General features: G+C 39.7%; 1 protein-coding gene across 3 annotated transcripts in view; it reads right to left on the bottom strand.

The window, feature by feature from the left end:
• Positions 1-2,114: 2,114 nt before the first annotated feature.
• DPY19L4 (dpy-19 like 4) overlaps positions 2,115-12,285 on the bottom strand; it is a 33,939-nt gene continuing 23,768 nt past the window's right edge. For 2 of the 3 annotated variants that reach the window (XM_075213820.1, XM_075213819.1), the window contains exons 17-21: positions 10,862-10,885; positions 10,623-10,705; positions 8,992-9,124; positions 5,883-6,041; positions 2,115-4,592 (exon numbers count right to left, since the gene is read on the bottom strand). In XM_075213820.1, coding sequence (XP_075069921.1) covers positions 4,428-4,592; positions 5,883-6,041; positions 8,992-9,124; positions 10,623-10,705; positions 10,862-10,885 — 564 coding nt within the window. In that variant the 3' untranslated portion in view covers positions 2,115-4,427. The remainder of the gene's footprint in view (positions 4,593-5,882; positions 6,042-8,991; positions 9,125-10,622; positions 10,706-10,861; positions 10,886-12,285) is intronic. The other variant, XM_075213821.1, reaches the window with a different exon arrangement.

Genomic DNA, 12,285 nt, shown 5'->3' with positions numbered 1-12,285 from the left:
CGAAATAGGTTGTGCTATGGTCTATATCATTAACACATGAGAGATAGACCGTGAAACAACCTATTTCGCTAACACATGACAAATAGGTTGTGCTATGGTCTATGTGCTTTGATAACACATGAGAGTTAGTTTGTGCAGTGTTCTAAAATTTTAAACTCAGTGTTGAAATTTTAGAATGCAATGGTGGGAATGAGTCCATTCATTAGTAACTAGAAGGCACTTTAACAGCAGATAGGAGTGAACAAGCTATTAATGTTTTTTTTTTTTAGGTTTTTTTAATACCTTTGTGACACTTATTTGTCTTTTTACATTTTTTAACCTATGGTAACTTTAAACCCTATTTGATCCTTTATTCTTTGTAAGGATATCCTTGTCTATCCCAAGCATGTTTAAATTGCCCTACTGTATTAACCTCTACCACCTCTGATGGGAGGCTATTCCACTTATACACCACCCTTTCTGTGAGGTAGTTTTTCCTCAAATTTCCTCTGAACCTCCAGTTTCAGTGCAATTATGTTTAGTTTCAGACTGTATTCTGTAATGTATCATGTATTATTGCTGCGTGTGTTGTACACTACAGTAAATTTCATGTCTGGAGCTGCAGAACTTTAGTGGCGCCTTATAAATAAAAAATAAATAAATAATAATTAAACGATGGATGGAGCAGCCCTGCAGTCTTAGAATTGCCAGTTGTATTGAGCCTGATTTAAGGCAGCTGCTTGTGGTAGAGTGCAGCTTGGGGAAGGTTTTGCTTCTTTAACCTCCCTCGAAATTGTCGCTGCATAGGACAGTGTGGCTGATTGGAAGGAAGCCACAGCGCCGCAGGATGAGGTGGCAGAAATGAGGTATTGCCCTATACTTTTAATTTGGCGCTTCTTGTACCTTGCAGATGCATTTTATACAGGACAGTGAATTCCAAAGCACATATCTACTAATATAATGAAAACAGTCAGTGGTACAATATGCGTATTAGTCCCGCAGCCCTCTCACGCTCTTGATTTATTGAAGACATAAATTAGGTTAAACTGATCAGTATTTTTGGAGAAGAACAAAAGTGGAAATGAATGAAGGGGTGGTGGTCCTAAAGTGATACTAGGATGGGAGTTTGAAGTGATGTTTTTACCCTTTCCACCATTCTTCCTTCCAACTGGACCTGCAAAACTCGCTTTGCTCTGTATTATAAACAAGGTAGTCAACTAGGGGGTGAATGTATCAAGCTGAGTTTTCCGGCGGGTTTGAAAAACCAATCAGATTCTAGCTGTCATTTATTTAGTACATTCTACAAAATGATAGCTAGAATCTGATTGGTTGCTATAGGCAACATCTCCACTTTTCAAACCCGCTGGAAAACTCTCAGCTTGATACATTTACCCCTAAGTGTTCTAATAATGGCTCCAACTTCTTTTCTGAATGCAAATTATCCTATTTATACAGACTCCAGTTTTAGCGTCACAAATATCGCATCCGTTAACAACCAGAATTCAGATAGCGATCCCTAACATCTAGACACTTATCCACTCTCCATACGTTTACCGGTAAGTCCAGCGCAGAGTACCCCTACCCACTTACCGGTATTTGCTGTTTGCAACCTGACGCGCTCTCTCAGCGAGGTACATTGTACACAATTGCAGGCACCATATTTCAGTTTAATAAATTATTATTAGTTCTTAACAAATCTTGGAGACAGATTTTTCATTTTAAAAGGCCACTAAAACTAAAATGCAGCCACTTTACATAACAGAGCAATCATCGATATCCACAGACATACATACGTTTTTGCAATGTCCTAGAAGTATATATATTAGAGATAAAACTTCTATCATGCTGAAAACTGACAATATAAAGAAGGTACTAATGGCATGTACAGAAATATTTGTTAAGATTCCTATACCTTCTAGAGGTGCACACTGTACTTACATTTACTATGTAGTAGAGTGCAAGCTACTGCTCACTGTTATCAGTCATTTCAAGCTCGGTGGGATTACAAAGATGCAGTTGTGTATAGTAACTAATCTGTCTTGTAGACTATAAAAGGTCTCAAATATATTTGTTTTTTCAACGCCATCAACATGACAGATGCCCACAAACCACTATGCACAAAACAGCAACAGAAGTCATGAGAACAAGATGTTGGTTTTTTAATAACTATTTCACATGTTTTACCATTTTCAAAAGCAGATATTTGTGACATTAGTTGTGACAATCGACAGCAGCATTACCCATGTAGAGCTCACAGAGTCTTCGCCTTCCCACACGTGAAACATACATAGTATTGACTTCATTTTGGCAGAAAACTTTGGTTCACAGACCAATAAACAGTCCACTTGTCATAACATACAGCAACATTCTTCACACACACACGGTACAAACCATACATTAAAAAAAAAAAAGGAACAGCAATCATGTGGAGAGATGGACACTTATTAAATAAAAGCCTACAGCGCTGGTAACAAGATTAACAGACAGAATAATTAAATGCACTACTAAGTAATAAATGGGGAACAGTAACATTGGAAATAAACAATGTTTCAGTGCAGAAAAGACCAGCTTATTGGATTATGGCAAAACATATTTTTCATTTTAAAGCATAACCATTGCCCGTGCAAAGTGGAGGCAGGCGTTCTGTGATATGTACCAATGTTCATGAGGATGGAGAAAATTAAGTCATTAGGAACGGAGGCAGAAAATATTCTGGGGTACATTTCTCAAACCTTCTAAGAAGGAAAAGTGGAGGGTGTTGCCCATAACAACCAATCATGTATTAGATAAATTATAGGTAAAATCTGATTGGTTGCTTTGGGTTACACGTCCACATAGCTCTCAACCGACCTGATTTAGGCGGGACAGTCCCAATTTAAGGGCTCTGTACCGCCAATGCCGATCGGGGGGAAAGTTGGGAGGTACTCTGTTCATTGCTGCTCATGGCGGTGAACTCTTGCCGTGCGGCAATGAAGCGGATTGGGGGGGGAGAATAGGGCAGCTTCAAAAGTGCTAGGCACGTCCCAGCGGTGTGCGGTCCCGATGCTGCCCACCCAAATGTTGCGAGTATGCCTCCACTTTTCCTTCTTTAGAAGATGTGATACAGTTACCAACCCATATCTCATGCCTTAATGTCGTCTCTGGCTCCCAATGACTTCATATTCTCTGGCATAATGGTTCCGCCCACGCAATGGCAAAAAAAAGGCAATGTGTACAATTTGATTACCTTAACGAAATGTTTAAAATTCCCAAAAAACTAAACAGTACAAATTGGTTCACTTAATATATACTGAGCATTTCAAAAGACATTGGTGTTCACAAGACAATTAACTTCCTTCATCCTCAGTCACTAACTGAGCTGGTGGTGATTGTAGACCGACAGCAGCTAGATCAGTGTTGGCTGACCTGTGACACTCCAGGTGTTGTGAAACTACAAGTCCCAGTATACCTTTCCAGCAATAAGCTGCTATATATTGGCAAAGTATGCTGGGACTTGTAGTTTCACAACACCTGTCACAGGTTAGCCAACATTGAGCTAGAACATGGCAATTACCTGGGGTATAGGACATTAGATTAAAAGTAGGACGTATATTAAAACCAGAGATATCATCACCTGTAACCATTGCTGAATAGATCGTGACGTTTGTGCTAGAAAACCAGAGAACAGGCTAAGCAGACGTACACATCATCCTGTATGAATGATGGGAGCTCATTCTGCACATCTGATCAGATATGTTACTCAGTCACTGCAAGCAGAGAGCAGAGTGTGGGACGACATTCACACTGAGTCCTGGGGGTAAATGTATCAAGCTGAGAGTTTTCCGGCGGGTTTGAAAAACCAATCAGATTCTAGCTATCATTTATTTAGTACATTCTACAAAATGATAGCTAGAATCTGATTGGTTGCTATAGGCAACATCTCCACTTTTCAAACCCGCTGGAAAACTCTCAGCTTGATACATTTACCCCCAGGTCTTTGCACCTTTTGTTCTATGCTCTCTCCCAAGCATAGAAAAATATATTATTTTTTTTAACATAATGCACTAGGCACTATGTAAAACAAGTAGTACCTAAAATGTGACAGATTCGCTTAATAAAAATGTAAAAGATACTTAGAAAAAGAAAATAAAAGTTTATCATTTTGCATATTTCAAAGCTCAAACTGCATACAACTCAAAGTTATAGCCGGCTCCCAAACAGCAGCGAGTATTTGGATTGCTCCGGATCAGAACTCCTCTGTGTTCCAGGTTCTCTGCTCCAAGTTCCATTGTCTTCTCAGAGGCCCAAAGTACAGTCAGGCAGCACTGTGCACACACTACATGGTTACAATAGAACAATGTCCTGGGAGTTAGACACAGAAGATACGGAATGGGCTCAGAAGAGCAGCACAGAGAAGTCTCACAGCAAGTTTGTCAATGTCCAAATTGCAGGTGAAGCTCTTGTGATTGTCAGTACTGAAAAGATATAAGGGTGTTGATTTTATATACAAAATAGGACCGGTTCCAAAATACTCTGGTGAAATAGTTCACATATGGAGAGTAATTCATTTTGATTTCATGGCAGAAACGTCCATATTTCGAGTAGGCATAAATATCCCCGTCTTCATTCACCACCTGTCAGCGAAAGAAGAGGTTGCAGAATAATTCATACACAGAATATCATATGACCTAAAGATAGAAATATTCAACATGTGTTTGTATAAAATACGGTTAAGCTAGAGCTGCCTGTAACGTGGGTGGAAGATGTATCAAGTAACTGGTGTACAACACTCTAAAGATAATTTACTGGTATATTTTATGTTATATATTTCAGGCTGTGACAACATCTTAATTAATTTACTGAAAATTATTATGCAATTATGCATAACCAAAATAATATATGCAACTTGTACACTTAATGTCAGCATGTTCGATTGCTCATTTAAATATGTAACCGCAAAAACACTATAGAATTTCTTTTACAAAATTCTTTCCTTACCCTATAGTAGCAATTGGGACAATTACCTGGGTCACTCATACTATAATGTGTTACGAATGCCGTCACTCTGTGTGTTCTGTTCCATGTATGTTAAGGAAAAAAAATATCCACTCCTTTCTTAAATTTATTTTTGTGAACTGACACAAAGTCTAAACTGCATCAGCAATGTGTTATAAACAGCAAAATTATAATTTTTCTCTAATAATTTTCCTTTTAATGCACGATAATATCATGCTGGCTCTGGATGCAGCAAATGGACATCAAGGAGTATATTTACTAAACTGCGGGTTTGAAAAAGTGGAGGTGTTGCCTATAGCAACCAATCAGACTCTAGCTGTCATTTTGTAGAGTGCACTAAATAAATGACAGCTAGAATCTGATTGGTTGCTATAGGCAACATCTCCACTTTTTCAAACCCGCAGTTTAGTAAATCTAGCCCTAAATGTTGCTGCCAAAATGAATACCTACAATAGTACTTATATCCTTCATCATAGATCCACCCAATAGTGTTCTAGCTCGGCTGTCACAGACACATGTTCTCAAGACAGAACCCTGGAGTAGAACACTCATCACCTAAGTCTAGTTAGAGACGGACTCATTGAGAAATCTCTGGACATTTCCTTTTAGCCAGTTTTCTATCCAGTTATGTATTGTATATTCTAGAGCAGTGTCTTATACATTAAGTGCTTGCGAGGCACAATACCACTACATCTACTGCCAACCCTCTTTCCAATATCCTATTCAATTCTTCATAGAATGCATGTTCATTTGTCTGACAAGATTGGTCTTTCATAATTCCATGTTGCTCTTTCTGAAACGTGTGTTTGATTGTGTCACCTAACAACTCATCAAAATATATTTCCCACTACAGATGTTAAACTTTTGGTGCCCTTTAACATCCAGAATATAAAGGACAATACACTTACATGGTCATTTGCTATATCCAGCAAATCTTTTACCCTGCAGCCTTTCATTCCGACCACCTCGTTGCAGATTGAATCTTCAATCACCACATAGTTGGCTTTATAGGAGGTGAGTATCTTGTAGATATCTTCTGCTGACCTCATGCTATAGATTTGGTAAACCTGCACGAAAACAAATATTTCACTTATTAAAAGTGTTCTCAAGAGGACGATATTTTCACTTTGGACGGCCTGTTAAGTCTAGTGAACAGCGAAGCAGAGCTGTCATTCATCCAGTAAGTGATCTGTTTCCCTCTAGTGGACAACAGGAGAATATTCTGCTGAGCCAGTAAAGTGTGTTAGAAACCATTCTTCATGTAGAATATTAACATGACCTTTTTTTGAATGGACAAATGCCTATACCAATCCCCCAAGCAGGGCTGGATCAGCCATAGGCCCCATCGGGAGTTTTCCATGAGGTCATGGGGCTGCTTAAGGTGTTTTATTTTTGTTTTGTTTATAAAGTGTGGTGTGATTCTTGTTGGCTGGCCCGTAGCCCACGACCAGCCACCTTACTGTGCTGTTCAGATCAGCATGACCTGACCCCTTCCTGCTATGTGACTACTGCATGGAATTTGCTTCTTTATTATCCATTACTCTGCTGCTCTATCTGCATGTCCTGTTCAGATAATCCAGGATGAGGCAGCAGCCCCAGTGGGGGCATATAGATGTGGGGGCATATAGATGTGGGGGCATATAGATGTAATTGTTTAGCTATTAATGTAAAGGGGGGTTGGCAGTGGCCATTCATATATTGTAAAGACTTTTAATGCAATGTAGAGTCTTTGTATTAAATGCTAATAATGTAATATCAAGGGACATTACGGCAAATATGTCTATTTGTTAACTGTAAATGCTATTTAATGTTGGGGCTGGTAGGGAGGAAACAGACCTATTTATTACTGTGAATGCTATTAATGTAATGTTGAGGATGGTTGAGGAGAAGAGGCCTATTTGTTAAATTTGAATGCTAGTAATTTAATGTTGGAGCCAGTTGGGAGATCAGTCGTGGATCAGTTTCCCAGGAAGTGAATAGGACTTATATCCCTTTTTCAAACCAGGCCTCAAGTTTCAAGGAACGAAGCAGCGATTCAGCTTAAGACGTCAGCAGTTAAAGCTGCAAGAACAGGTAGGAGAGAGCAGCACAGTCTGACAACTGTCCTGATTCTTGTGGGATAGTCCTGATTTGGGGGGACTGTCTTGCACAGTCCAGACTTTGTCCCAACTGCAGGAACAGTTAGGAGGTATATTGCTCTTCAATCTGCTTTGCTCATGAAGGGTGAAGCCATCTGCACCTAACAGTGGTGCACACAACGTTGCCAGTGTGTTTGAAGTGGAGGGGGTTGGAAGGCGCCAAACATCTAAAGCAATAGCCACATATAATTCTGTGGCACAGCAACACCCACATCACATACACCGCTCCGACTCATGTCACTTGGGCCCAGACGACAACATGAGACCACTTTCACAATATTTTTCAGGGCCACTTTAAATTCCCATTCTGCCCCCAAGTCTGCCGGATCTATTGAGGGCAATGTGAAAATGCAAAAGTATTAACACCCTGGGTGCTGGACAACCTCAGCAGCCAGGTGTCCTGTGCTAAATAAGTACTAAATCTCCATCGGGTAGATTCCCCCAGCTGATGGGGAGATGCTGCTAATTTAGGCCAAGGATTGGGTCTACTCACAAAAGATGGGTAACTTCGGGTAAGTCCACACGTACCTACTTGTCATACCTGCCTTCCCGGAGATGTGGATGGGAGACCTGAAAACAAAAGCTAGGTGCGACTTGTTGACGCAAATCTCGTCATCAAGTGGGCGGGATAAGGCATATATATTTGCGTTAACATAGCTCTTCCCCACCTACAGGTAGGCACGCACCTTTGTTGGTAAATTTGCCTCCTCTTTTGGTCTCCCGCATGGATCGGGAGTTTCCCCAGATATTCCAGGAAAATACGCAACTACTTCTAAATGAATACAAACAAAATGAGAGTGTTGCCCCAGTATCTGGCAGGCAGATGCAAATTTAAACTGGCTTGACCCTGCTTGCATCGCTGATGGATAGACCCAATCAACAGTCTAAATAGCAAGAGCCAATATTTATTTAGCCTGCAGACTCCACCTAGCCATGTTTCTCACTGTTAGGCCCAACCTGGGCCAAAATTAGTACTAACAGGAGGTTGGGGAAGAGTAGGTGGGAGAGACGAGGAGGCAGGGGAGGGGCTTGCAGTAGGGATTAGTGTGGCAAAAGAAGGGAGGATTGCGGCAGAGGTCTTATCTGTCCAGCAAGTCAGGGGTGTCTGAGGAGACCTGATGAGTGAGTACAGAGTGCATCTGTAGGTGGGGTCTTGGGATTGGTAGGTTTATGTGTTTGGGGGACCTGTGTGTTAACCGCCATAGTTTTGCCAAGATATGGTAGGTTATTTACTGTTTACACTTTGAGCTGTATAATATATATATTATATGAGGTTAAGAGGGTAGTCCTGCAGACAGACAGTTGCAGAAATAAAAATGTATACCATGGTTTTTCAATTAAATGTTACACACAATGGATGCAGCCATTTTCAGCCCAACCAATACTGGTCAGAACGCAGCCTATCACATTGTGCCTCAGCAACATTACTGGTTGTAATGAATTTACAGACTACGTTCTCGTAATGATTAGTTGACCATACAGAATGGCTGCAGACACTGCATAGGTGACGGGTACACTTTATAGTAACACTACTAGTGGATGCATTACATTATCTCTTTAAAAAAATAAAAAGTGTGAAAATCAAAACAGATTTGCTGCGTGCACAAATTAGAACAGAAGAACAAAATAAATGTAAGTCGTTAATGCTAGAGGAATGCTTTGTGTTTGAGTGATCATCACACCTGCACTGAATAGAAAGCAGCCAGTGCCAATGTCATCTCTGCAGGTCAACAGCACAATAAATCTACCAAGCTCTTCTATGAGGGAAATAACACCGTTCGTCTCATGCAGTTAGTTTTGGCCTATTGCAACTATTGACTTATCTGTAAAACTAAGTCTCGTATAGTTACATAAATAACAAGTGAACCCTAAGAATTACATGTTCATTCCTCTTCATCAGGTCTTCATCATTGTAGACTGGAAGACTTGTCACCATCCACCCGGTGCAGAGCTTAATTGCACCCATGAGCTGCGGACTTCCGGCAAACACTGCCGCAAGCGGAGCCTGGCCTCTGCGAAACAAAAATGACATGTCATTAATAAATATAACTAAAACCATACTCCTATACTCAAAATAAGCCCAATGACTTTTTGAAGGCACATCAGAAGATGGCTGTATGAAACCTTTAAAAAAGCAGCAATCTCCTCTACAAAGTGTGTTCTCTCAACAAAAATCAATCTGGTTGCCTGTAAGACACTGAATTCTTCTTTTTTCCTTAGTATTTTGATTCAAGCTGCTATTAATGATTTACAGTTTTCCAAGTGTCATGCAATAACCATGGCAACCACAGTCACATTAACTATGATGCAGTGAGCAGAGAAGCTTCGGAACGCCCTCTTCTCAGCATTCATGTTCATAAAATAAAACACAGGCCCCTCCATCCCTTCCTCTGCCATCATGTGACAACCGAGGAGCTTTGTGAGTGACTGGCTCAGACTCTTAGGTCTGTAGCTTGTCCAGTAGGTAGGGAAGAAAGATTTGGTGCTTTGTGATTGATACGAGGAGCTTAGAGTGTTTTTTTTTTTTTTTTTAATATTAAAGTGGAGCAATGTTGAAGAAAAGTATAGATATAGAAAATGTCCTGTCAGCAGTCAGGTACAGATGGAGTAAGTGTTAAACCAAGATTCAATACGCAGCAATTTAACCACACTGCACTTGTTCTTCCAGCAACAATAGACAGGACTGTGGTTCTACCTACACAGTAATTGTTCCACCACAGCGTCTCCTATATAATCCACTACCTTTAATAGTGGAAGGGAATGATTTTATAGCTGTTCCAGCCGCACCTTTAAAAGGACTTAGTCGGGTAGAGGCGATACATGTCTTAAACAAAGTCGTAGCGGGCTCCCAAATCTCCTGCAAAATAGCCTCCATCGACCCGTTATCAAAAGCTAATGAGGATTCTTTTTATTTATTTATTTTAGAGACCTTGGCGAGGGAGTCATCCAATTACTAGTACCAATACCAAAACGTAGTATCTTCTAATTCAAAAAAACACCTGCGCTCCACGTTCTTATGCCAACAGAGTCGTCTTTCAGAATGCTGCCACTAATTCTTAATAATAATAGTACTAGTTCTCTGGTGAACAGAATAAAACAAGCCTATTTTCCTCTTCCAGCCTACTAAACATCTGACCTTGAACAGGCACTACTATGACATTCACATCATGTACAAGGATTATTGATCAGGTTTGCACGGAGGCAATGTACAGTAGATCGAGCGCACGCACAATCATCCAATTCAAGCGCGGGGCATCTCTTAGGTATTTGATTTTAAGCTGAATCACTTGCACCAGCTACAGGGCAGGGAGTGCTGGCTGATAGTGATGATGGACGCATACGCATGCCAAACTATGTGTTTGCAAGTAAGAGAAACTAAATAAAAATGCATTTTATAAACAGTACACATTAAGAACTTGAAAATATGCTTTAGAAAAGTGTGTATGTGGCATTAACCTTTTCTTATTTTAAGTAAACTTGAGATCCACTGAACATTCTCTTCACACTTACTTTATCCAGTTCATGAGCTCTATGGTGTCAGACTCGTAATGTTCCTCCAGTTCCGACAGCTCATTAACTATTTTGGGTAAGAACTGTTGAGGGAATCGAAATAACATGTAACAGACTGGTTAGAATTCTCAGGTCAACCCTGCACATATAATACACATGGTGGAAGATCTGCTTCATACCCTTTATATGATTTCTATTTTATTTTAATATGTAACAAAACACTTGTAAAATACACTTACAGTTAGGGTAAAATCCTCAATTGCCTACAACAGTAACATAAAATATTGTTACATAAGAGAATACAGTACACATTAACCAAATTATGTCTGTCAAATGGGTCTCTAATCTATTATACGGCTTAGGATCTATATACAAAAGGTGTCCCACCGCATGTGTGGTCCTCTTCATACACTCTATGGTGAAGGAAGCACAATAGGAGTTTGACAGTAACTAAAATACGAGTTAGGCTTCATTCACCCATATGTCACTCCCCTCTAGCTTACCTTTCAAAATGAATGTTACTTCTACATAAAACAAATAAACCACTGAAGTCCAGAATGAAGAAGGGGTAAGAGACCTTGTATTATGCAAGCTATTTACTAGTCATATAAATCTGCAAATATGTGTTTGTGAATTAATTCATAGTACTAGCTTGATGTGGTTCAGAGGAACTATGTGTCCAGCCATTCGTTAAAATCTGAAATCTGAATCTAAATTAATGTATTGCTTTAATTGTTTCTAAACTCTTCTGTTCTCCCCTATGAGGTATTTATGGATGAGAGAGACCAGACACATGGCTACAAACGAGTGCCCAGTACCAAATTATGGCACGGGTCGTAAAACTGAGGTCTTTGAATCTCTCCTTAATCTCAGGACATCTCAAGAAGGAGACCAAAGCAGCTGGGATAAGTGTGAATGAATGGAAATAAGGGCACAGGAAAATTCATACTTACAGGAGTCATGTTTGGTATGCAAAGGAAAGGGAAACTTATGACCTGTTGTGTGAAGGTAATATCATCTTTGTAGGACATTCTGGTGATTAGTTAGGCCAATGTAACGAAAACCTGACTTGAAAGGTGTTGGAACAGAGGTCATAAACAACTAATTTGCATTTACACAGACTTTCTAGTTCTGACATCACAGTGTAAGGGGGGCTGTGGGTACCTGCAGCATGTTAAAAATGTCCGGAACTTACAAAGTTGCCCACTTTTGGGTAGTCAATGTTATATCGAGCAGTGTCCTTGTTCTTGTTTCTCCAGGCAAACAGAAAATGGTTAATTCGTAAGATTACCATTTGCGTGTTTTATTCCATATTATTTAACAATAAACAATTCCATCATATCTTTGTATGTCATTTTGTTAATTGTTTTTATCTTAAGCATTGGAGGATTTATTTTTCATATTAAATTACACTTAATAAGTTCAAGTCTCTCTGTTCTTACGAATTCACGTGTCTGAGTTAGCTTAGTACTAGAACGCTACATAGTTGAAACAGAGGAAATCATTTGGCTTATAATAGCGCTGATGAAAGTAAATTGCGATAGATTAGTTTAAGGGGAGACCCGAAGGCTTCCTTAGTAAGAGTGTCAGGTCTTCACAAAAAACCTTGGTGGTGGCATAATTAGACAATGTTAGTGTGTTGCATAGACAGGGAAAGTTTTTA

This window comes from Mixophyes fleayi, chromosome 5 (genome assembly GCF_038048845.1).
Source record: "Mixophyes fleayi isolate aMixFle1 chromosome 5, aMixFle1.hap1, whole genome shotgun sequence".
In the NCBI taxonomy this organism is placed as follows: domain Eukaryota; kingdom Metazoa; phylum Chordata; class Amphibia; order Anura; family Limnodynastidae; genus Mixophyes; species Mixophyes fleayi.
This window is presented reverse-complemented; position numbering and strand designations above follow the sequence as displayed.